General features: G+C 54.7%; 2 protein-coding genes across 5 annotated transcripts in view; one reads left to right on the top strand and one right to left on the bottom strand.

The window, feature by feature from the left end:
- Positions 1 to 22,938, top strand: part of WHRN (whirlin) — a 29,220-nt gene extending 6,282 nt beyond the window's left edge. The window contains exons 3-13 of the mRNA XM_078619099.1: positions 179 to 415; positions 2,500 to 2,784; positions 3,293 to 3,421; positions 5,720 to 5,929; positions 6,887 to 7,111; positions 8,531 to 8,728; positions 12,118 to 12,225; positions 13,347 to 14,526; positions 15,995 to 16,119; positions 19,359 to 19,691; positions 19,983 to 22,938. Coding sequence (XP_078475225.1) covers positions 179 to 415; positions 2,500 to 2,784; positions 3,293 to 3,421; positions 5,720 to 5,929; positions 6,887 to 7,111; positions 8,531 to 8,728; positions 12,118 to 12,225; positions 13,347 to 14,526; positions 15,995 to 16,119; positions 19,359 to 19,691; positions 19,983 to 20,165 — 3,213 coding nt within the window. The 3' untranslated portion in view covers positions 20,166 to 22,938. The remainder of the gene's footprint in view (positions 1 to 178; positions 416 to 2,499; positions 2,785 to 3,292; positions 3,422 to 5,719; positions 5,930 to 6,886; positions 7,112 to 8,530; positions 8,729 to 12,117; positions 12,226 to 13,346; positions 14,527 to 15,994; positions 16,120 to 19,358; positions 19,692 to 19,982) is intronic.
- Positions 22,783 to 26,181, bottom strand: part of LOC144736601 (uncharacterized) — a 12,016-nt gene continuing 8,617 nt past the window's right edge. For 2 of the 4 annotated variants that reach the window (XR_013588782.1, XR_013588779.1), the window contains exons 5-6: positions 25,857 to 26,180; positions 22,783 to 24,876 (exon numbers count right to left, since the gene is read on the bottom strand). Coding sequence is in view for 1 of the 4 variants with exons in the window: in XM_078619166.1 (XP_078475292.1) it covers positions 25,950 to 26,180 (231 nt within the window). In the remaining 3 variants the exon portion in view is untranslated. Of the gene's footprint in view, position 26,181 lies in introns of all 4 variants that reach the window. The other 2 variants (XR_013588781.1, XM_078619166.1) reach the window with 2 other exon arrangements.

Below are 26,181 nucleotides of genomic sequence, written 5' to 3'. Positions count from 1 at the left end.
GCCGTTTGTCACTCATTTCGGGTAGGGTACGGGTACGGGTAGGGAACGGGTACCCGTACCCGGCCGGGTACGGGTACGGGTACCCATTTGCGACCCTGGTGCGGCCGGGTACGGGTAAGGAATCAAAACTCGTTTGCGACCTCTGCCTCCCCCCCTTCTCCCCCCGCAATCCCGCCAGGCCGTGCCTACCCAGGCCTCCGTGCGTCGCGTGCTGCTGGAGAGGGGGTCCCGGGGTGCCCCGGCGCCGCTGGGGCTGAGCGTGCGGGGTGGCGCCGAGCACGGACTGCCCGTGGCGGTGGGCCACGTGGTGCCCGGCTCGCTCGCCTGGCGGTGCGGCCTGCGACCCGGTGACCTCGTCCTGAGGGCCAACGGCGTCGTCCTGCACGACGGTGTGACGCACCAGGACGCCGTGCGGGTGGGTGCAATGAACGGGGTGGCGCAACTATGGGGGGTGGGTTTGGTGTTGGGGGGGTATGCATACCGTGTCAACCCATATTGTTTTCCCCGTATTCTTGTGCTGGGAAATTCGAATTTTCAAGTCCGTACGGCGTACAGCCGTTTCAATGTGGGCAAATGAAAAAAACTCTCTTTGTTTGTGTTTCTCCCTTGTGATGGGACTTTGTCGGATGAATGTTGAGATTTATAAGGGGCACGGGGTGACCAATAAGGTCTGTAATCAGGTAGGGCACTGATAAGGGGTTGACAGGTATGTCAGATAGGGATAGTGATAGAGCTAGGGATAGTGATAGGGATAGTGATTGGGATAGCATACCTATCAACCCATATGGTTTACCCCGTGTTCTTGTACAGAGAAATTGAGGTTTCAATGCGGGCAAATATAATAGTTGATTTGTTTGTGTTTCTCCCTTGTGATGGGACTTTATAGGATGAACGTTGATATTTATAATGGAACGGGGTGACCAATAAGGTCTGAATTGGTCTGTAAGAAGGTAAGGGGCACTGATGATAAGCGGTTGACAGGTATGGTCATTGTGCCCCTGGTCGCAAAAACGAAGGCGTAGGATCCGCCGACCGTGGTAGGCTTTAACTGACGAGGCAACTACTGCTGGGCGAGTAGGTACCGTGGAACCTCCCAGTTTCCAACGTTCCAACGCCGCCAGCGGTCGACCGTCGACCAACTCGGGACCGGGACATCAGGTTGGCCGATGCCGGCCACCTGACGCCACGAATGGCGCGTCGGAAGATTCGGCAGCCTGCGAGCAGTGCGGCCACGAATCGCGAACCTTCGACCGCACCGTGAACAGTCGGCCACTGCTGTCTTCACCCCCGTTAAAGGAGGAATGGGACGAGATCCGCTCTGCATCTGAACAGACAATTGAGTGGACGACACATCTAATCATCTCTTTAATCTTCCGTTGTGAATCTACACTAAAGAGGAAGACCTACGAAGGGTGGCACTGCGTGCGACGGGGGGGGGGAGGGGGGGGGGGTGATCAGCACCACGCTATGCTGCCCATGTCTCCCCAGTGGTGATGTTCACGCACCATGGGAAGGTCACTCAACTATGGCTGGGTCAATCTCGAGGAGGCCCAAGACCGGCTCAAATTATTTTTGTCACCGGTGTTGGCTATGAGCGGGAAATGAATGCGGGGTCGCCGGATTCGTCGCACAGTATGCAAACCAATACACGACCATTAACTGCCAGGGTGTGTACACAGCAAAAGACAAAGATTCCCTGTATAGCCTGAACAGACTGTTGGGGAAAGTGCTGTTCGCAAGCCGGAATGGCACACGAGGGGGTCGGTGGCCAACACCACGCCTGGCCGCCTTTGTCTCATCAGTGGTGATGTTTGCACCCCACACCAGGTACTAATTTGAGGCTGAGTCGACCAAGGGGAGGCCCATTACCGATTAAGATAATCGTCGCTGGTGTTGGCTGAGGAAGAAATGAACGCAGGTTGCCGGGTTTGTAGCGCAGTGCGCAAACCAATACACTACCACGAATCGCCAGGGTGGGTACAAACACACGCACACACGCGGTGTGATGCACCACCACGTCACAGCACCACTGTGACGTTGGGCACACCCAGGAACGGGGCCGTGATGGGGATGACCATGCCGGTGATGTTGGTGGTGATGACTGGCACAGCAGGGGCTACGACCGTTGCATCTACCTGTCATCTCAGTCAGCCAACCCATGACACCTGCTGGGTCTGTCAGCGAACCTTCGGCAGATCACGTCGCCTCAAAGTGCACCTGGCCTGGCACAGACGCCGTGGTGACGTGACCGTCACTTAGTGGCGAATGGCGGCCGTCGGTATTGGTGGTGGTGGCGACGATGACCGTGACGGGGCTACGGATGCCAGCGTGCCGGTAACGATCTCGCGAGAGAGCGGCGGCGATGCCCACGGCAGCGCTGAGGGCCGCGGCGTCGTGGTCAGCGCACCGGCCGGGCCACCATCTTCTTCGCCGTGGCTGGGCTCGCCGGCGCAATTCTCCGCTCGCGTGACCATCCCACCCCCTCGCTCGCCCGCCCAGGTGCTGTGCTCGGGCCGCAGGCTGGACCTCACCGTGCTGTCCGTCCCCCCGGCCGCCAAGCCCACCACCGCGGGCGCTGCTGCACCACCACCACCACCCCACCACCGCCACCGCACGTGGGGGGACGAGTGGTGGGGCCACGTGGCCGAGGCGGGGGGAGGGGGCGGGCCCCCTCTCGATCGCCCGGGCGGGGGAGTAGACGCGGCGGAGGCGGCGACGTTGTCGGCGCCCAGCGCGGAGGAGCGCGGCGGCCTCCGGCTGCTGAGCAACGGCGACGAGAGGAAGGTGGGGGCACGCAGAGTGGTGGAGAGTGTGTTGGGGGGGGGGGGTCGGTGAAGATTAATCCGGTCCACAGGGCCGCCTGCCCTCCAAGACGACTATTATTGTCAATGTCGTGGTAGCGGGGCCCAGTGGAACCTCGTCTTGGCCTCAAGGAGCCACCCACTCACCCACTGACCCACCAACCCACCCACTGATACACCCACCCATTGACCCACCTACTCACTCACTAACCAGCCCACTCACCTACTGACCCACCCACCCAGTCACCCACTTACCAACCTACTCACTCACTGACCCACCCACTGGCGCAAGTCACCCAGTTACCGACCCACTCACCCACTAACCCACCGACTCACCTACTGACCCACCCACCCATCCACTCACTCGTGCAATCTAGACTCCTATTGTGACCGCTTGACCTCTCTGCCCGAGTTCAACATGATCAGGTGAGCGTGTTTCCGTGGTGCAAGTGAGCGTGTTGTTCCCATGTTCCTGTGTTCGCATGGTACAGGTGAGCGTGTTCCCGGCCTCCGGCCGCGCCCCGCTGGGGCTCGTGGTTCGAGGCGGCTGCGACTTCGGCCTCGGCATCTTCGTGTCCGGCCTCGACCCGGGCGGCGCTGCCGAGAGCGCGGGCCTCCAGGTAAAGCCCGTTTTGAGGCCGAGTCGACCTAGAGGGGAACGGCGGCGGCAGGGACGACGCCGGCGGAACGAGGGAGACAAAACCCCTGGCTGCGCCGCGGCGCGAGTTGACATCGGCATTTAAAAATAAAAAGTGTATTAACACAGTCCGTTCTCGTATAGCGCGTAGTTTTCGCAACCCGATGAATGCGTCAGGGGTGTTGCAAGCAACCGAAGCAAATAGCATTAGATAGCAGAGCTACTGCACCCGTGGACAGGGGCCGGGGACCCATCAGAGGGAGGAGAGGAGGCGAGAAGGGATGATTTGAGAGGAGGGGCAGGGAGAGAACGAGGAGGAGGAGGACAAAATTATGGCCAAGCCTGGTAGATCCACGTGTGCATAAAGCGAGGGCCCTTCTCCGTATGTTGAGCCTCTGTGTTCCTACTTACGAATGTACCGAGGAACACATTTTTTTTAATAACGTGTAGGCGAATCGGATATATAGTAACGCGATCGGGCAAACGGAACTACGTCACAGAGCGAGTAGGAATTCAGCGGTCGTACAGCTGTGTGTCGCACACAAGGTGTCGGGATACTGCTGGATGCTTCTCGATGCTACCCACACGCGCCTCGGTCTTTGTCTGGCCTGTGTATCCATGTCACGCGTTATCGCAGACTGTGCTTTACCCTTACTGTATCATATATTGTAACGCGATTTTTGTTCTTCAGGAACGCAACTACTACCGCCACGTTATAGGAGAACAGACTGTGTATATATGTAATGACGTCTTAACACAATCCTCTTGAGATGGCACTTTATTGAAGACATGTTCACTTGATATCCGGCGGAGACCCCCACTGCAACAGTCCCGAGTCTCCCGCGCATCTCCCGTATATATCAACAGGAGGCCACGCCCCTCTTCTCGAACCTTCTCACTGACTCCACCGTCCTCTTCCTTCACCTGACTACGCTCCCTTCTAGATCATTCCCATAGCCACCAGTTCCTTCGCACTCTCAGCTGACTCCCCTGTCATTACCTCCTGTGGCCACTAATCCCTTCGCTCTCAGAGCTAACTCCCCTGTCATTACCTCCCGTGGCCACCAGTCCCTTCACACTCACAACTGACTCCCCTGGCATTACCTCCCATGGCCACCAGTCCCTTTGCACTCACAGCTGACTCCCCTGTCATTACCTCCCGTGGCCACCAGTCCCTTCACACTCACAACTGACTCCCCTGGCATTACCTCCCATGGCCACCAGTCCCTTTGCACTCACAGCTGACTCCCCTGTCATTACCTCCCGTGGCCACCAGTCTCTTCGCACTCACAGCTGACCCCCCTGTCATTACTTGCCGTGGCCACCAGTCCCTTCACACTCACAGCTGACTCCCCTGTCATTACCTCCCGTGGCCACTAGTTCTTTCGCACTCACAGCTGACTCCCCTGGCATTACCTCCCGTGGCCACTAGTCCACTCACACCGCATGTAGACTGTATTGACATTACACATACGGTTTACCCGTATTCTTGAACAGGGAAATTTATTTTAAAAACCGTCTATTTATTTGTGTTTCTCCCTTGTGATGGGACTTTGTAGGATGAACGTTGAGATTTATAAGGGCACGGGGTGACCAATAAGGTCTGAATTGGTCTGTAATTAGATAGGCACTGATAAAGGGTTGACAGGTATTATATGACAATTCACTTTTTTATTGTTTTTCAAGAGCCAAAGATATTACGGGAACGCCAAAAGGAGGGCGAGACAGCACGTTGACAAAACGTGCGACTTGTGCTTAAGAAATGGACGAGAACACCCAGGCTCACCGCCCTGCCATGGCGGGGGCAAAGATTGGGTACAAAGCCTTTAAAGGGGGAGGGAAGGAAAGTCATTATCGTCATCATCATCATTATTTTTAAACTAATACTCTTTTTATTGTACCAGGCAATGCCCACTGAGCTATATACAGGGTGCTTAAAAAAATGTTAACACTTACATGGGACTTTCGTTTTTAATGGAAAAATAATGGATACTACACTCTAACATGATAACAAATAGCTTCCAAAAGTCAAAGAGTCTCACCACTTGTTCGCCATCATTGTCAGCGCGTGCCTGGAATCTACTCCAGGTGGTCTCCAGAGCCCAGAGGTGCATTTCTTGTGGTCTTGTTGCAAATCCTCCAAAGCGTTCACATTTTTTTGAAGCACCCTGCATAGCTCTTTTTCAGAAGGGACCTGCCAATCACAAGACAAAGCGGCCTCATCAACATCACGTGGCAATGCACGGCAGCTAAACACTCCGAATGACGCCTCCCGTTGCAGGTCGGCGACCAGATCGTGGAGGTGAACGGGCGGAGCCTCCGCTCGGCGAGCCACGCGGAGGCGGTGGCGGCGCTGGGCGCAAGCGCGCACCTCATGCTCACCGTGCGCGACGTGGGCCGCCTCCCCAGGGCTCCCGCGGTGCCACCGCACCGCTCCGCGCAGCCGCCGCGCCGGCGAACGGCGGCGGACGACGATGCGGAGCCGGCTCCGGTGAGAGGCGCCGGATGGATTCCCGCACGCTCGCCTACACGTCTACCCGTGTGGTCACCTAACCGCCCAATCGCCTGGCCCCTCTGCTCGTGTACCATCCACTCCCGTGCTCACCTATCCGTCCACTCGCCTACCCATCCGCTCGCACCCTCGCCAATCCGTCCACTCGCCTACCCATCCACTCGCCTACCCATCCACTCGCCTACCCATCCACTCGCCTACCCGTCCACTCACCTACCCATCCGCTCGCACCCTCGACAATCCGTCCACTCGCCTACCCATCCACTCGCCTACCCATCCACTCGCCTACCCATCCGCTCACACCCTCGCCAATCCGTCCACTGGCCTACCCATCTACTCGCCTACCCATCCGCTCGCACCCTCGCCTACCCGTCCACTCGCCTACCCATCCGCTCACACCCTCGCCTACCCGTCCACTCGCCTACCCATCCGCTCACACCCTCGCCAATCCGTCCACTCGCCTACCCATCCACTCGCCAATCCGTCCACTCGCCTACCCATCCACTCGCACCCTCGCCTACCCGTCCACTCGCCTACCCATCCGCTCACACCCTCGCCTACCCGTCCACTCGCCTACCCATCCGCTCACACCCTCGCCAATCCGTCCACTCGCCTACCCATCCACTCGCCAATCCGTCCACTCGCCAATCCATCCACTCGCCTACCCATCCACTCGCCTATCCATCCGCTCGCACCCTTGCCAATCCATCCACTCGCCTACCCATCCACTCGCCTACCCATCCACTCGCCTACCCATCCACTCGCCTATCCATCCGCTCGCCTACCCATCCACTCGCCTACCCATCCGCTCGCACCCTCGCCAATCCGTCCACTCGCCTACCCGTCCACTCGCCTACCCATCCACTCGCCTACCCATCCACTCGCTTATCCATCCGCTCGCACCCCCTGTAACACCCCCACTCTTCCCCCCCCCAGGTGGTGCTGTGCCGCGGTGTGTGGGGCACCGGCGTGACCCCCAGCGCGCTTTGCGAGCAGCCGCGGCGCGCCCTGGGGGAGCGAGCGGCGCTCGTCCTGGGGGGCCCCGCGGGCCGCGGTGGGGGGGCCCGGCTGGAGGGGCTGGTGGACGAGTACCGGGCGGGGGGGCTCACCGTGCCCGCGCTGCTCGCCCGGCTGGACGCGCTGCTGCACACGCCGCAGCAGGTAGGGGACGGTGCCTTCTCTCTCTCTCTGTCGGTGTCTCTCGCTCGGCATTCACACCGCCACTATCACTGCCACCATCATCATCAACACATTATCATCACGACTGTCACCAAGCACCACCACATCACCACCATCGGCATTCACACATTCACCATCACGACCACATCATCACCACCATCAGCATTCGCACAATCACCACCACCATCACAACCACCACATCACCACCACATTACCACAATCAGCATTAACACAATCACCATCACCACCACCACGTTACCATCATCAGCATTAACACAATTACCACCACCATCACTATATCACCAATCCCTGCGTCAAAGACAAAGATCCCCCATGTAGCCTTAACAGAGTGTTGGGGCAAGTGCTGTTAGCGATTAGCAGCACGGCACACGAGGGGGTGGGTGAACAGCACCACGCCCGGCCGCCTTTGTCTCCCCGAGTTGCGATGTTTACTACACACCGCACCGGACACCATTTTGAGGCTGACACGACCCAGGGGAGGCCCAGGACTGCTTCGGGTAATCGCCGCTTGGTGTTGGCCGTGAGTGGGAATCGAAGTCGGGCTACCGGGTTCGCAGCGCAGCGCGCTGACCGCTACTACACCACCGCTATCCACCACTTACACCCATCACTCACGATTCCGTTCCTCCCTGCACCACGCCTCCCTGCATTTCCATTCACGTATAGCAGCGCCTCCCTGCGCTATAACACACAAGACACCCCCCCCCTACACGCGTGCGTGCCGATGGGATTGCTGATTTTGTACGACTGCTGCTGCTATTGCTGCTACTGCTACTACTGCTACTACTACTACGGCTGCCACTGCTACTATTACTACCACTGTTACTACTACTACCACTACTGCCACTTCTACTACTGCCACTACTACTGCCACTACTACAACTACTGCCACTGCAACCACTGCTACCACTACTTCTGCTGCCACTGCTGCTGCCACTGCAACTACCACTAAAACTACTACCACTACTACTGCTGCCACTACTACTACTGACACTGCTACCACTACTACTGCTGCCACTGCTGCTGCCACTGCTACTACCACTACTACTACTACCACTACTACCACTGCTACCACTACTACTACCACTACTACCACTGCTGCCACTACTGCTACTACCACTACTACTACTACCACTACTACTGTTGCCACTACTACTACTACCACTACTACCACTGCTACCACTACTACTACCACTACTACCACTGCTGCCACTACTACTACCACTACTACTACTGCTGCCACTACTGCTACTACCACTGCTACTACTACCACTGCTGCCACTACTGCTACTACCACTGCTACCACTGCTACCACTACTACTACTACTACCACTGCTGCCACTACTGCTACTACCACTGCTACTGCTGCGACTGCTGCAGCGCTCGCTGCTGCAGGACGTGCGTGCGCTGGTGAGCGCGCGCGACCTGGACGAGTTCGACTCCCTGCTGCCCCGCATCGGGGCAGCGCCGTGCGGGGCAGCCCGGGGGTGGGGGCCACTTGGGGGGGCGCTCCGGTGGGGGGAGGGCGCCGCCGGGAGCCACGGGGAGGGGGCTCGTGACCCCTGGGCAAGGCTGCAGGTGAGGGCGGTGGGGGGGGGGAGCGGTGGCGCTGTGGTTGGCGCGGCGCTGTGAAACCGGTGTGTGGGTGGGTGGGTGGATGTGTGGGTGCTTGAGTGGGTGATTGAGTGTGTTGGTGGGTGGGTATGTGTGTGGGTGGATGAGTGTGTGGGTGGGTGTGTAGGTGGGTGAGTGTATGGGTGGGTGTGTGGACGTGTGGATGTGTGGGTGGGTGGTTGTGTGGGTGAGTGGGTGGGTCGGTGGGTGGTTGTGTGGGTGAGTGGGTGTGTGGGTGAGTGGGTGGGTGTGTGGGTGAGTGGGTGGGTGAGTGGGTGGGTGAGTGGGTGGGTGGGTGAGTGGGTGGGTGGGTGTGTGAGTGGGTGAGTGGATGTGCGGGTGGGTGGGTGGTTGTGTGAGTGAGTGGGTGGATGTGTGGGTCAGTGGGTGGGTGGATGTGTGAGCGGGTGGGTGGATGTGTGGGTGCGTTGGTGGGTGGGTGGGTGAGTGGGTGGGTGGGTGAGTGGGTGGGTCGGTGGGTGGTTGTGTGGGTGAGTGGGTGTGTGGGTGAGTGGGTGGGTGGTTGTGTGGGTGAGTGGGTGGGTGAGTGGGTGGGTGAGTGGGTGGGTGGGTGGGTGAGTGGGTGGGTGGGTGGGTGTGTGAGTGGGTGAGTGGATGTGCGGGTGGGTGGGTGGTTGTGTGAGTGAGTGGGTGGATGTGTGGGTCAGTGGGTGGGTGGATGTGTGAGCGGGTGGGTGGATGTGTGGGTGCGTGGGTGGGTGGGTGGGTGAGTGGGTGGGTGGGTGAGTGGGTGTGTGGGTGGGTGTGTGAGTGGGTGGATGTATGAGTGGGTGAGTGGATGTGTGGGTGAGTGGGTGGATGTGTGGGTAAATGGGTGGTTGTATGGATGACTGGGTGGGTGGTTGTGTGGGTGAGTGGTTGTGTGGGTGAGTGGGTGGGTGGGTGTGTGGGTGGGTGGATGTCCTGGGCCTCCTCTGAGTCGATTTAGCCTCAAATGAGTATCTGGTGTGATGTGCAAACATCGCCACTGGGGAGACAAAGGCGGCCGGGCGTGGTGCTGGTCACCCACCCGCCCGTGTGCCATGCCGGCCTTTATAGCTGTTGCTCAGTAACAGCACTTGCCTCCGCAGTCTTTTAAGGCTGCACGGGGGACCTTTGTCTTTGTCAGCTTTGGTTGTGGGCAGTGTGGTCATGATCCCAAGCGCGGTACTGACACAGACAATACGTCTCTATGGGTCTTTGTGTAGTACTATGGGTCTCTGTGTAGGACTATGGGTCTCTGTGTAGGACTATGGGTCTCTGTGTAGGACTATGGGTCTCTGTGTAGCTTTATGGGTCTCTGTGTAGGACTATGGGTTTCTGTGTAGGACTATGAGTCTCTGTGTAGGACTATGGGTCTCTGTGTAGGACTATCGGTCTCTGTGTAGGACTATGGGTCTCTGTGTAGGACTATCAGTCTCTGTGTAGGACTATGGGTCTCTGTGTAGGTTTATGGGTCTCTGTGTAGGACTATGGCAGGAACTCCCCATGAACGTTCCACCTCGCGACTGCTGTTTGTTGCTGGGCGGTGGGGAAGGTGGGGGTTCACACGGCTCCCATGCACACGGCTCCCATGCACACGGCTCCCATGCACACGGCTCCCATGCTCTATTGTGGCCGCTCCGTCTCCACGGTGACCACCCGGGCGAGCTGCGGGGTTGCCGTGGCGACGGGACCCTCACGCTCACTCTCGAGTGGCGGGTACCATCTCTCTCCCGCTCGCGGCCCGCTAATGTTGGGGACCGTGTCCAAGTCTCTCGCGGATCTGCGAGCTCCTCGCACCGTGGTCCAGCCTGGTGAAACCCGATCTTAGGCAAGAATGGGCACAGGAAAAATTGGCACAGGTAAAACAAGCACAGGAAAAAAATGGCACAGGTAAAATAAAAATGGCACAGGAAAATTTGGCACGGGTAAGGAAAAGCACAGAAAAAAAACTGGCACGGGTAAAAATGGCACAGGAAAAATGGCACGGGAAAAATGGCACAGGTAAATTGGCACAGGTAAAAATGGCATAAAAATGGCACAGATAAAAATGGCACAGGTAAAATGGCACGCTTAAAAATGGCACAGGTAAAATTGTCACAGGTATAAAAAGCAAAGGAAAAAATGGCACACGTAAGAATGGCACAGGCAAAATTGTCACAGGTATAAAAAGCACGGGGGAAAATGGGACAGGAAAAAATGGTTTGGGTAAAATTAAAACAGGTCAAATTGGCACCGGTAAAAATGGGCCGGTTCAGATCTTCGTCACTAGTATTGATGGCCATGAACGAAAATCAAAACTCACCGGGTTCATAGCACAGCTTTCCCCACAGCTCAAACACAAAGATCCCCCATGCAGCCTTTAACAGACCGCTGGGGCAAGTGCTGTTAGCGAGCACCCATTGAGGGGACCACGGCGATACCGGGGTATCTTTGTCTTCGACATTCAATGTCTCATCAGCAGCAGAGTCAGTCTCACTTAACTCTGCTTCTGATGGGGCGCCATGGTGGTGAGATGTTAACTACCTCGCTTAGTATTGAGAAGGCCATGGATTTGATCCTGACCCTATACTTGGCGTTCCCTTGTCGCTCTCCCCGTGGTCGCGTGGATTTTTCTCCGGGTCCTCCGATTTTCCCCTCCACGTTTAGAATCAATGCGCGTTTAGAGTATTTGGCTGCTAGAAATTTCCACGTAATAAGCCACTTCGTTGGGCTGTCATGTGTGGCCACGTGGCTTCTGAAAAAGAGCAACATGGCTCAGTGGGCCTTAACTGACAAAATAACAAAATTGTTTAGTTGAGTTTCAGTTTACTTGAACCAATGCTGGTGAACTGGCCGATGTGGGCAAGGGCCTGTTTCGCCATTCAGAGTCCCATCATCAGCAGCCAGGCACGCTTGAAGCAATGCTGGTACATTGCCCAATGTTATGGGGAAGGTCCCTCTCTATCAGAAATGGGTCCCTAGTTTCGATTGAAAGCTTTCGTGAGTGCAGGGATTCATCTTCTTGGTTCTTTCGGTAAAGTCACGTAGAAGGGAAGTAATAAAATAATAAAAATAAAATAGAATAAAATAATTCTTACGACGTTTCGGCTGCTTGCGTTGTGGCCGAAACGTCGTGAGAATTATTTTATTATGTTTTATTCTTATTATTTTATTACTTCCCTTCTACGTGACTTTACCGAAAGAACCAAGAAGACGGGTCCCTAGTTCTATTCAACACACAACGATGCAATCCGCCCACAGAAAAACGAGATTTTAGAATGGTGGGATGAGGGGGGGTCTTGGGGGGTGGGGGAGGGTTAGTAGGCTGCCCCCCCCCCCTCTTTTATCCCCCAACGCTGCTGCGTTGACGCTGCGCGGGTTGCCTGCAGGCTGGGGCGGCCCCCTCTCTCATGGAGGAAGAGGCGGAGGAGGTGGGAGACCTCGTCCCGGAGACGAACCTGGACTGGGACCCGAGGACACAGGACGACGTGGACACGGTGAGGCCCCGCGTGGGTCCCGCGTGGGGCCACGTGTGAGCACGTGGGACTGTGTGACACCACGTGACAGTATGTGTGACCCCTACCTGGTACCATGCGACAGCACGTGACGCCACATGACACCGCTTCGGTATCGCGTGGTACCACGTGACACCACGTGACACCGGGTGACACCACGTGACACCAACTGACCCCATGTAATACCACGTGACACTGTGTCACACCAGGCGACACCACGTGACACCACGTGATACTAAGTAACACGACGTGACACACGTGAAGCCACGTGACACCAGCTGACACCACGTGATACCACGAATGGAAATTGTTGTTAATGTTCAACGTTGTTGGAGCTGTTATGTTGTTCAAGGTAGATATATTTTGACTAGCTTGTTTGCCGTCCTAGGACGGAAGCTGTAATATTTACGACATTTTTTAGTGTAATTGTATCTTGTGTAAATTTAATGGCAGTGAATCTTGCACAAAATTATGTCATCAAACACTTCACTGAATTTCACTGCAGCACTGTATTAATGGCAGTGAATCTGGCACAAAACGAAGTCATAAAACACTTCACTGCAGTTCACTGTAGCACTGTATCCATGGCAGTGATTCTTGCACAAAACTGCGTCATAAAACACCTCACTTCATGTCACTGTAGCACTGTATATAACTAACCTTCAATTTGTTCAAATTCACTGCTCTGATACTTTATTCTCTTCTGCTTTCGGTTGCTGGGGTTGAAATAAACTGGAATTCGATAGAATATCTGGACAATCACCGAGAAATGTCTATTTTACCAGAATGTAGAAGCATAAATTAGACTTAACTTTTGCCTGAAGTGCTGAAGAATAAATAAAGACACCAAATCCAATTTGTTGCTGCGTAGAAGTATTAATTATATTCACTTTCAATAAAGAAACGTCAAACTTAAAGGGAATATTTCCGCTCGACCTTCTGCGTGAGTGTAAAAATCCACCTGCTCATGAATATTCATTATGGGGGGGGGGGGGGGGGTGCGGCATGTGGAGTGACGTCACGCGTGTTGCACACAAACAGACATTCTTGGCTCATTATAGTAGTAATGTCGCTGTGTCGATGCCATCCTTCTTGTCGTGCAGCCTGTGCTTTCAGAGCGGCCTCCATACCTCCACCCACCGCCCCCATCCCCATCATCACCACGTCACCAGCAGCACCAGCAGCAGCACCAGCAGGAGCAGCACCACCACCAGCACCATCAGCATCAGCAGGAAGATTTTTATTCTATGGACCCTGCTCCTCCCAGCATGCCTTGCTGCACCTGTGTCGCCACCCCTCCTCCTCCACCGCCCCTGTCAGCCCCAGGGGCTTCTGGGAGTCGGCCGCCATCCAGGGCTCAGTCTCAAGAGCGGCGGCGCTCAACCCACAACAACGACGGTGACGTCAACAACAACGTCAACAAGAACGGCCACCACGGCGAGCATCGAGAGGAGACGAGGCCCCCGAGGAGGGAGGGTCCAACACCGGAGCCCAATCTCTTGGTCGACGAGGAGAGGGAGGGGCCCGAGGCGGAGGGCCCCCGGGCCCCAGGCGTCGCCGGACTGCGCAAGATCCTGGAGGCCTCCCTGTCCCGGCATGGCGGGGCCGGCTGGGCCGGAGGGGGGGGAGGGGCCGGAGGAGGGGCCGAGCTGCTGGCCCACGCCGGCCGGCGCCCGCCCGTGCCCTTCCCGGTGGACGTGGCGTCCGTCGCGTTGTCATCGTCGCCGTCTTCGGTCGCCTCGTCGCTGGCAAAGAGGGGCTCGGTCCCGGGGGGCTCCGTGTCCTCCTCGGGGGCCTCCTCGGTCATCCCCCTCGCCATGGCGGTGGCCGCGGCGTCATCGTCGCCGTCGTCGGCGCGACCATCCGACCCGGGCTACTCGAGCGCGTCACGCGGCCGCGGGTCGCCCCTCCGCCGCCGCTCCTCTTCCTCGTCGCCCTCCTCGTCGTCCTCCTCCTCGTCGTCGCCGCCGGCATCGCCGTCGTCCCGGCGCTCGGGGAAGGCGCCCAACGGAGGGGCGGCTCGCCCGCGGACGCTTGTCCTGCCCAGGGCCACCTCACCCACCGTGCCGCCGCACGGCACCGGCTCCCTGCCGCCCGCGGGCCCGGGGGAGCCGGGGAGCCGGAGCCCGGTGGGGCCCGCTGGGCTCAAGGGTTCCACAACGCCCGGCGTGGCGGTGGCGGGGAGGGAGGAGCGGAGGAACGTGCGCTTCGTGACGGTGGAGGTTCACCGCCCCAACGCGGAGCCGGACGTCAACGAAGCGACGGCACTGCCACGCAGCCGAGGTGCGGGCCGGGCAGGCCGGCGAGGGGGAGGGGTGCCTCCAGACGCAATAGAGATCCCCTGGAACCCCCAATGGGACCCCCTATAGGATCCCGTTGGGCCCCTATTGGACAACACCCAACCCCATGAGATCAGTCCCCAGAGATCTCCCCTCCTTGTAATCCCCGGGTGCATTGTGTTGTGTGGGCACGGTTCTGTGTGTATCCGTGTATGTGGCACAGTAGGGGGCACAGGTGGTGCATCGGCCAGTCATCTCAGTCAGTCGACCCATGGCACCTGGGTCTGCCCCGTGACCACCAGCCAGCAGGTGTTCGACACTTCACGTGGCCTTAACGTGCACCTAGCCTGGCACAAGCGACGTGGTGACATCACCGCCACTTAGTGGCGAATAGCGGTTGTTGTATGTATACGGTGCTGGCCACCCCCTCCCTCATGTGCCATGCTGGCCTTCATAGGTGCTACTCGCTACCAGTACTTGCCCAAACATCCTGTTATAGGCTATATGCGGTATCTTTGTTCTTGTATATGGATGTTACTTCTTTCGCATTGTACATCGACAACCACGCTAATCAGAGGTGCGGGGGAAGGACAACAAACTAAACACAAAAAGCAGTTCTATAGAAATACGTTTGTCAATCTCGATGATTTAAAAGCATATAGCTCAAGTGGCTTTCTAAAATCGGAAGGGAGAGCATTCAAGACGGGAGCAGAAGCGCATCTGAAAACGCCACGCGATGCGGTGACCACCGTCTGTGTTCGACGGTAAGCCAAAAGCTGCTGCTGCTGCTACGAGGGTGACCGGAGTGTCGCGTGATGATGGTTCAAGCTCCTTGACGAGATCTGCGGCGAGGTGTTGTGGCTCATTTGTGGCAAGCGCTTTGTGTGTGCAATGAGTGCAACCTTAAAGTTTTTCAGGGGTTCACACAATGATGGAAAATTAACAGGCTTCTACCCTTTCTGGGAACGAATACAGGAGGTGTTAAGATGTTCGGACATCGAGTCTGCATTAAACGATCAAACATGCGAACAAACGTGCTTTAATAATAATGGACGCATTGTCCATAGCTGTCAACCCATGCGGTTTACCCCGTATTCTTGTACCGGGAAATTGAGTTTTCAGGTTCATATGGCGTACAGTCGTTTCAATACGGGCAACACAAATGATTTTCAATTTGTTTGTGTTTCTCCCTTGTGATGGGACTTTGTGGGATGAACGTTGAGCTTTGTAAGGGGCACGGGGTGACCAATAAGGTCTGAATTGGTCTTTAATAAGGGAGGCACTGGCTAGGGTTTGACATGTACGATTGTCCTTGACACTGATTATGTGGCCTTGTCTCGCCAGTATTGTGGATGTTGTGAATGTTGCTGCTGATGCTGTGGACGTAATTGAAGTTGATGTTGTGGGTGTTGTAGATGTTGCTATAGATGTTGTTGTGAACGTGTACACGATCTCTCTGCCCCCACCCCCAGACCCACTACCGCTCTCCACTGAGCCTGCCCGGACCCTGGTGGGGGCAGCGGGGTCCGAGGCCACGCGGAACGGGGCCCAAGGGGCCCACGAGAGTGGCGGGGACAGCGGTGGGCCCACAAGGCCGGTGAGGAGCGCACAGGGAGAGGCCACGTTCGGCAAACGTTCATCATCATCGTTAGTTTAACACGTGGGCTTTCGCGACCAATATTATTCATAATAAAGGTTTTTGGGTGAAATCGCGTAAGTATAAATGTCTCGAACCCCTCCTACCTGACACAGCCAATCAGTAAGGGATTTGTCAGGTAAGCAAAACGCCAAATAGTTACTAGTATAGTGTATAGTAGTGTAGTGTATAGTGTAGTGTATAGTAGTGTAGTGTATAGTAGTGTAGTGTATAGTGTAGTGTATAGTAGTGTAGTGTATAGTGTAGTGTATAGTAGTGTAGTGTATAGTGTAGTGTGTAATGTAGTGTATAGTGTAGTGTCTAGTGTAGTGTATAGTGTAGTGTATAATGTAGTGCATAGTGTAGTGTATAGTAATGTAGTGTATAGTAGTGTAGTGTATAGTAGTGTAGTGTATAGTAGTGTAGTGTATAGTGTAGTGTATAGTAGTGTAGTGTATAGTAGTGTAGTGTATAGTGTAGTGTATAATGTAGTGCATAGTGTAGTGTATAGTAATGTAGTGTATAGTAGTGTAGTGTATAGTAGTGTAGTGTATAGTAGTGTAGTGTATAGTGTAGTGTATAGTAGTGTAGTGTATAGTGTAGTGTATAGTAGTGTAGTGTATAGTAGTGTAGTGTATAATGTAGTGTATAGTAGTGTAGTGTATAGTGTAGTGTGTAATGTAGTGTATAGTGTAGTGTCTAGTGTAGTGTATAGTAGTGTAGTGTATAGTAGTGTCGTGTATAGTAGTGTAGTGTATAGTGTAGTGTATAATGTAGTGCATAGTGTAGTGTATAGTAATGTAGTGTATCGGGTAGTGTAGTGTATAGGGTAGTGTATATTAGTGTAGTGTATAGGGTAGTGTATAGTAGTGTGGTGTATAGTGTAATGTACTACTTCAGCCCACCGGTGTGTTGGAGAGTAAATCCACAACATTTACAATTTCAGTACCGTGACGTTTCGCTGGTAATTACATCATCCAGCATCGTCGGGCGATTTGCCAGAAGAGTGAAGCCATCCACCTACTTCCGGTCTTAAATAAAGCAGTAGGACGACGTCATCACCTGAATCCAATCAGGTGTAGAGATCAGAGGCAGAGGGGGGGGTATTGTAATTATATAATAGATTAGTAATCAGTTAATTCGTATGTTTCCTCTATAAGGAATTGCAATTGTAATATGTATTACTTAATAACTGAACCCATTCACGGAACCCAACCAGGTGCAGAGATCAGAGATCAGAGACGGAGAGGGGGGTATTGTAATTATATAATAGATTAGTAATCAGTTAATTAGTATGTTTCCTCTATAAGGAATTGTAATATGTGTAGTGAGTCCAACTGAGTCGCAGACGTTATTCTTCAGAGGCAACACATTTATTGTAACACGTATATACAAAGGGGTAACTGCCCCTTTACCAGGGGTGGTGACCACCCAGCTAACTATACGTTACATAGGGGTTACAGCTACGAAGGGTCGGACCCTCACTCGGGTCCCCGGCTAAGTGTTGATGCCTCGTAGGACGTAGAGCTTCCAGCTTGTAGACGGTGAGCTTCCAGCTTGTAGACGTGGAGCTTCCAGCTTGTAGACGTGGAGCTTCCAGCTTGTAGACGGTGAGCTTCCAGCTTGTAGACGGTGAGCTTCCAGCTTGTAGACGTGGAGCTTCCAGCTTGTAGACGGTGAGCTTCCAGCTTGTAGACGTGGAGCTTCCAGCTTGTAGACGTGGAGCTTCCAGCTTGTAGACGTGGAGCTTCCAGCTTGTAGACGTGGAGCTTCCAGCTTGTAGACGGTGAGCTTCCAGCTTGTAGACATGGAGCTTCCAGCTTGTAGACGTGGAGCTTCCAGCTTGTAGACGTGGAGCTTCCAGCTTGTAGACGTGGAGCTTCCAGCTTGTAGACGTGGAGCTTCCAGCTTGTAGACGTGGAGCTTCCAGCTTGTAGACGTGGAGCTTCCAGCTTGTAGACGTGGAGCTTCCAGCTTGTAGACGGTGAGCTTCCAGCTTGTAGACATAGAGCTTCCAGCTTGTAGACGTGGAGCTTCCAGCTTGTAGACGGTGAGCTTCCAGCTTGTAGACGTGGAGCTTCCAGCTTGTAGACGTGGAGCTTCCAGCTTGTAGACGGTGAGCTTCCAGCTTGTAGACGTAGAGCTTCCAGCTTGTAGACGTAGAGCTTCCAGCTTGTAGACGTGGAGCTTCCAGCTTGTAGACGTGGAGCTTCCAGCTTGTAGACGTGGAGCTTCCAGCTTGTAGACGTAGAGCTTCCAGCTTGTAGACGTGGGCTTTCCAGCTTGTAGACGTGGAGCTTCCAGATTGTAGACGTGGGCTTTCCAGCTTGTAGACGTGGAGCTTCCAGCTTGTAGACGTGGGCTTTCCAGCTTGTAGACGTGGAGCTTCCAGCTTGTAGACGTGGAGCTTCCAGCTTGTAGAACGAAGCGACCGCGGTCCCTCTCAGGGACCCACCTTTTATCCTCCCGGGTTGGGGCTGGCTCCGCCCTCGGCCCCGCCCACCTTCTCGAGCGTTCCAGCTCCCTCTCAATCCCCCTCAAGAGCTCTCCCTGGACACGTGATCACCCCCTTACCTGCGGCCTTCTCTGTGGACACTCCAGATCACGTCAACCAGAGTGCCACGGCCCAGGGCAACCCTGTCCCTGGGCTGATACTCTCCCGCTCCCCGTTGTGGGAGCCGTGCCGCATGCTATGTGTGGTGCCCGCGTTATCCCAGCGCTCACCAAGCTCTGCTATGGCTGGTACTACACCCATCTACGGGGTGTACGCGATGACGGTGCATCGCACGCCGTACTACGCTGAAGCTGGCCTCACACAGCAACCCACCCAGTGATGTCCGCGACGTAAGAACATCACACGCCACGGCCATCCCGGGCCGGCACCCTACAGTGACATCCCCGATGTCACTACATCTGTATTACTTAATAACTTAACCCAAAATCACTGAAGCCAATCAGGTGCAAAGATCAGAAGTGAAGGGGGGGGTATCGACACATACTTACGTGATCTAACCCAAAAACCTTTATGAATATCATCGTCTTCGTCGTCATGGACCATCATCATCACCTCGTCGTACAACCATTTAAAAATGCGCTTTTGAATTTGTACGTAGGTGTACGAGTGTGCACACACTCCGTGTCCCCGTGTGTCTCCCCCATGTACTCCGTGTCCCCACGTGTACCTGTATCCCCCCCCCCCCCCCGTGTCCCTGTGTATCCCCGTGTCGCTCCGTGTCCGTGTATCCCTACGTGTCCCCCCCCTCTCCCCGCGTCTCCGTGTCTGTGTCTCTGCCGTGTTCTCGCGCGTGTCTCCATGTTCTCATGCGTGTCCCCGCGTCTTTGTGTTCTCACATGTCCCCGTGTGCCCCTGCGTGTCCCCGTGTTCTCACGCATGTCCACGCGTGCCCCAGCCTGGCATGAGGGACGGGACAACGCGCCGCGTCCGCGTGCCCAAGTGCGCCCCCACGCTGGGCATCGCCATCGAGGGCGGTGCCCACACCCGCCAGCCGCTGCCTCGCATCGTCACCGTGCAGGCGAGAGGGAGACCGCTCTTTTTTTTACGATCAGTGGAAACAAGAAGATGCTCGGTGTATTTGGCACTTTGCTTCGTTCATCATTTCGTAATTTCTTTTTTTTTAAATAACTTTGCTTTATGTAAACCCCCACCTCTCGCTCACTCTCTCGCTCACTCTCTCGCTCACTCTCTCACTCGCTCACACCGTGACCTCGTCACGCCACGACCCCGCGTGTGCCCCCATTTAACCCCATGTCCCCGTGGCCTGATCTGACCCCGTGACACCCCCCACCCCGTCGCGCGCAACCAGGAGGGCGGATCGGCGCACGCGAGCGGTCTGCTGCGCGTGGGCCAGCTGCTGCTGGAGGTGGACGGCACGAGCCTGCGTGGGCTACAGCACCACGACGCCGCGCGCGCCATCGCCCTGGCGTTCCGCGAGCCCAGCACGTCGCACATCAGCTTCCTCGTCGCCGACTACTCCATCGCTCCCTGAGGGGGGGGGGGCGCCGACTCCCACACGCAGACCGCTCCATCGCTCCCTGGGGGGTTGGGGGGCACCCCCACATGCAGACCACTCCAGGATTGGGGGAGGGGACAGTGACCTGGTTTGAAACATTGATGTCGTCACAAGCAATTCACAATAATACAGGATAAGCGGCGTTCATGTTGCATCGTGGAACACGGGGGCAGAGCAACGAGTGCTCTGTGGAAGACACCGCGGCATGGGGGTCAGGCGTGACGGAACAGAGTGGAGCTTGATTCGAAGCTTTCATGACTGCAGGGATTCATACTCTTTGGTTCTTTCGGTAAAGTCACGTGGGTAGAAAATAAACCCGTGTATAACCTCTGGTTGCGGTAGCTCTCTCGCAACATTTCCTCCTGCCTCAGCAGTCCGCCTGCTGTATTGCTTCACCTGAAGACGATGGCTTGTGTCGCTATCGAAACGTCGCGATCTATGAAATGTTTTTTTTCTATCCACGTGACTTTACCGAAAGAACCAAAGAGTAGGAACATAAACCAACCAACGCGACCTGGAGCACGCTGGAAGGAACAAGGGGTGGGACACGCGTGCACGAGATCGAAGACGCAATAACGTGGCATGGGCCACGCTGCACGGAACACGGAGCGGAGGACACGTGGCCTCCCGTGTACGGCACTCGCCCAACGACGGCTGAGCATTTTGTTTTGGCCATCGTTAACGAGGGGCACCGGTCGGATATCCACCCGCGCATAAAAATCACGGACGCGAGGCCGCGTGGCATCAGCATCCACATCTTCACAGCAGGAATAGCCACTGTGACAGCAGCAGAAGCAGCGATTAGCGCTGCCCCCATTTCCACTGCAGACCCAAACTCGGACATGACCTCGTTCAGCCTCGGTCTGTCATCATAAACCATGCAGTCCCACCGCATGCAGGGCTCAACACACGTTGCCACCGCCAGACCTCGGCACCGGATACACACGCTGACTCCGCCGATTCGAGGACTGTACCGGGTCGCACCTTCGGGACGACAACTCGTAGCAGCAGCAGCAGCACCTGCAGCTGACCGCAGCGAAGTGAACAGCGGGAACTTCGTGCAGTCACACGGCGACCAGCCGCCCCCATGACGCGGAAACCCCAGCAGCGGTGCGCATTCGCCGCTTCTAGATGTTGGCGGTTCGAATACAGCGGCCGCCCTGGTTATCACTGCTGCGGTGTACGTTTTGACCAAAGTAATGTACGGCTAAACGCCGTCTCCTGTCTCCCGGTGGATGTTTAAAGATCCCGTGATGTCATTCGCAAGAGCAGGCCCCACTGTGCGTGCCGGGCGTTGCGGTCCAAATTTGCCAAATTAGAAAAATGACACCGCAAGTTACTCGAATTGGGATCGCACGCAGCAATCATTGCCCCGCCCCTCCCCCTACCGGCCAAATAATATCCCAGGGCACTCTGGGAAATGAGACTCATCCTCCTGGCCTCTTGACTTATCACCTGGTTCAACAGAACGACACTTGAACTGGACAAACAGGAACATTGTCCCACCCCACATTGAAATATACACACACGCGAGTGATATACACTATACGCTAAGTCCTCGCTTAACGCGCGGTGTTTTCACACTAAAACGCGTTTCCGCTATAAAGCGGTTCTTCCATTCGGGAACACTTTTCACGCAACGCAGAATTCGCACCGTTATGACGTTAATTTCTGAGCGGTCAACGACAAACTACTTTCTTGAGCCGCGCAGCTGAGCGGAGTGATACATTAACGCGGCGGGGTGCCCTCAGTAGTGTCCCGCCATCTCACTGTGTGGTGGGCGTAGTAGTAGCAGCACATCGTGTCTCCAACGTTATTGTTACATCATTTATGAGGAAACTGTTTTTTGCTTTACGCATTTTTCACTTAACGCGCACTTTTCAAGAATGCATTGATCACGTTAGATGAGGACTTACTGTATACGCGCACACACACTCGTGGAATTTAAACAGTACGCATTTATTTTAATACGTAGTAGGCTTTCATGACCAATATGATCCACAAGAGGTTTTATGGGTTAGATCGTGTACATATAAATGCCATTAAACCTGCCACCACCCGACACAGCCAATTAGTAAGGGTTGTCACGTAAACAGAACGTGCCAATTAGTTACTAGTTCAACACACCGGTGTGTTGGAGAGTAAACCCACAATTAAAATTCGAGTACGACGTTTCGCCAGTAATTACAACCAGCATCAGCCAGGTTTATGGCTGTCGCCTGATGTTGTGGCTGTGGCCTGATGATGCTAGTTGTAATTACTTTCTGGCTGCTGCCTGATGATGCAAGTTGTAATTAATGGTGAAACGTCATACTAGTAACGAATTGGCATGTTGTTTATGTAATAAACCTTACTAATTGGCTGTGTCGGGTAGTTGCAGGTTTATCGACGTTAATATTTACGCGATGTAACCCAAAAAAACATATAATGGATAGTATGCATCGATACGATTGTATATATATATTTAAAAATATATATACAGTGCAACCACGCGTCAAAGTCATCATCGAAGAAAGATGGCTTCCCTCACCCCGACAGCCCCACCCCCAGGCCCCTCCTGCCACCCCAGCCAATCAGAACGCTGGAAACAAACTGTCAAACCCCTCAGTATCGTTTAATATTGTGCCCCGTGTCAATAAAGCTTCACAGACACATCCGATCACACAACGAACCTACAACTTTTGGCTTTTAAAATACAGGGAACAAGTAGGTGTCTTGTAATGTCGACAATAAATCCGTTTGGAAAAACCGTTGACATTTCCCTCCATTTTGTTTCCCGGCCCGCCTTTACCGGTGTCAGGTCACGGGGTCAAGCCGATGGAAACGTCACGGCAGCGGGACACCCTGTGCGTGCTCAGGACCAGCAGCGTTGGGAGACTCTTCATGGAACCGCGTTTTTGTTAAATGTGATATTTTTCTGTTAAGTAATTCAAGTTGTTTTACCATGTTTAGGTTGTAAAACTAAACGATGAAACTATTTGTAATTTACCAGGTATGGCCTTACGAGGTATATAATAATTTTTCAGAAAGTGACCTGGCCACAAATGACAACTCAAAGAAGTGGCTTATTATCATATGGAAGTTTATAGAAGCAGCCAAATACCCTGAACGCGTGATGTTGATTTAAAACGTGGAGGGAAAAATCAGACGATCGGGAGAAAAATTCAAACTCAAAATTCACAACAGGCATCAGGGTCGGGATCAAACCCATGCCCTCCTGCGTACCAGGCGAGGTAGTTAACATCCCAAACTGCCTCCTCCACCCCATCTCAATTGAGATGCTCCATCCCGAGGGACAATCCGGGTACAAGGTTTCAGGAGCCTTGCGTCTTTGATTCCTTCTTGCGCGCGTAGTCGGCGCCATTGTGGCGTGTCTTCTGCCGCGCGATCACTGGCGCCCGGATCCGTCCGCTCCGTGCCAATCCACGCAGCGGCAATCTCTCACTCACCGACAGGGCAACGACGGCGATGACAATATGTACGTACGTAGTCTGTTCTCCTATAACGCGGTAGTAGTTGCGTTCCTGAAGAACACCGCGTTATGGAAAAATCGTGTTATAAAAAATAATACAGGGTGAAGCACAGTCCGCGATAACACGTGGGATGCTTACGCAGGCTGAACGAAGACTGAGGTGTGTGGGCAGCATCTTGAAGCATCCAGCATCCCAATGCGTTTTGTTATGCTACACGGAGGCAGCAGTACGACCGCTTATTTCTACTAGTGCGATGTAGTTCCATTCACTCTATCGCGTTCTATACAATTCGCATTTCTCACTTTAAAATATTCATTGCGTCCTATCGAATTCGAGTGATGAAAACACACGGCGTGACAGGAGAACTTCTTTCGCACCATACGTAGCCAACCGTGCTCATCGAGGTACAGAGAAAGGGCAACAAACTAAACACAAAAAACTGTTCTGAAGAAGTGAGTTTTCAATCTATACCAAGCGACTACAAGCGGTTAACGAGACGGTAAAAAAGTTAAACTTTAATCAACGGCTCGAGTGAGACGAGCAAAAGGCAGAGCAGGCAATAAAAAATAATTTAGACCGAGGTCTGTAAAACGAGCATCGTCCTCATTTCAAATAAAACAGAGCCGATGGCAACTGGATGAGGAGTCATTGGTGGTCTTGTCAGTTTACCGAGTCCTTGGCATAGGAACGTGGAGTTTCATCCACCGGCTCGTGACCACCCACTTGCATTGGCGTGCGCAGGAACATTCTTTGTGGACGGTGCGAGTTCAGAGTGGAGACGGGTGGTCTTGTCATTTACCAAGTCCTTGGCATAGGAACGTGGAGTTTTATCCAACGGCTCGTGACCACCCACTGCGTTGGCGTGCGCAGGAACATTCTTTGCGGACGCTGCAAGTTCAGAGTGGAGATGGCGACTCCTTGTATGTGTGTTGAACTTATTTTGCATCGTTCGTAGCCAACCGTGCGAATCGGAGGTGTGGGGGAAAGACAACAAACTAAACACAAAAAGCAGTTTTTAAGAAGTGAGTTTGCAAATCTAGATGATTTAAAAGTGCATGGCTCCAGTGGCATCCGAATATCGGAAGAGCGTTCACAACGGCCGCAGAAGCGCATCTGAAAGCGCCGCGCGATGCAGCGACCATCTTTGTTCAACGGCTTGGCCAGAAGCCGCTGGCCCAGGCCCCGTTTCAGTCCTCACAGCGCCAATCTTTGCTCTACGGTGGGACGGAGAGACGGACGGGCGAGACAAATGACTAAGGACAGGGTCGAGACACGCGAGATAGGCGAGCGTGGGAAAAAAACGGAAAGCGACAGGACACGTGACACGAGCGACGGGACGGAGGAGAGTTGACGCGGGCGAGAGAGACGCGAAACGAGGCACGTAACACGGGAGGTCGGCGAGGCAGGGCGGACGGCTGACAAGAGCCCACAGACATGAAAGTCCACAGCCGCGTTGCTCTGCCTCTTCCCCCAGCGGTCGGCATAAGGCCCTGGCGCCCATTATAATTACTTCAACCATTTCTCTTCTTTTACCAGGTAATTGCCCACTGAGCTACACGGCTCTTTTTCACAGAAGCGACCTTGCTATCAATGGTGGAGCCAGGATTTTGAGGTAGGGGGGGGCGATGGCGCAGCTATCGATCGAGGGTCGAATTCGAACCGCGTTGTATGATCGGCATCGCGCTCGCTGAAGGTGAATGCCTTCAGGGAAATCGTGTACTGTCTACGCAACTGCGCACAATTCTGAGTCACTTATAACTGCTTTGCCGTTACTCATTACCAATTATGGACTCAGACTATTGTCCTATCATCTCATAGAGTCCCTGGCACGTGATAACATGCTACACAGTGGCAGGGGGGGGTCGCAAAATGCCGATTTATTACTAATAAACCCCAATGATCCGATCGAAATTAGGGATTTCGATCGGATCATTGGGGGCGGTAGGTGCCACCCCACCCCGCCCCATTGGCTCCGCCAGTGCTTGCTATCGCGCGATGATAGCTTGACAAAGTGGCTCATCATCACGTGGAAATTTATAGTGGCCAAATGCTCTGAACGCGTGTGGATTCTAAATGTGCAGGGAAAACCGGTGATCATGGGGGCAGAGACACGCAAACTCCAAATATACAGGCATCATGGTCGGGCTCCAACCGACGAGCTCCTGCATACCAGGCGAGGTAGTTAGCATCTCACCACCGCGGCACGCTATCCTGCCCTTGGCTGGCGCCCGGGTCCTTCGGGTCCATGGGGGCCCAGCGGCGTCTTGCCGGCCTGCGCGTGCCCCGCTCACGGCGTCCCTTCGAGGCCGCCGTCGCGGAGGTGCCGCTCCGATGCCCCGTCGGAAGGCGCCGGCAACGGCGGCGGCACCACACAGTGAGCCCTGTGGGCGTCGCGCCAGTCGGCCCGCTGGCACGCCACGGAGCAGTAGCGCAGCAGCCGGCAGCGGCCACACACGCGGTAGCGCAGCAGCCTGGCAGCACGGGAGCCGCACGACGCCCGGCCGCACCAGACCACCTCC

This window comes from Lampetra planeri, chromosome 61 (assembly GCF_965212315.1).
Source record: "Lampetra planeri chromosome 61, kcLamPlan1.2.h2, whole genome shotgun sequence".
NCBI lineage: Eukaryota > Metazoa > Chordata > Hyperoartia > Petromyzontiformes > Petromyzontidae > Lampetra > Lampetra planeri.
This window is presented reverse-complemented; position numbering and strand designations above follow the sequence as displayed.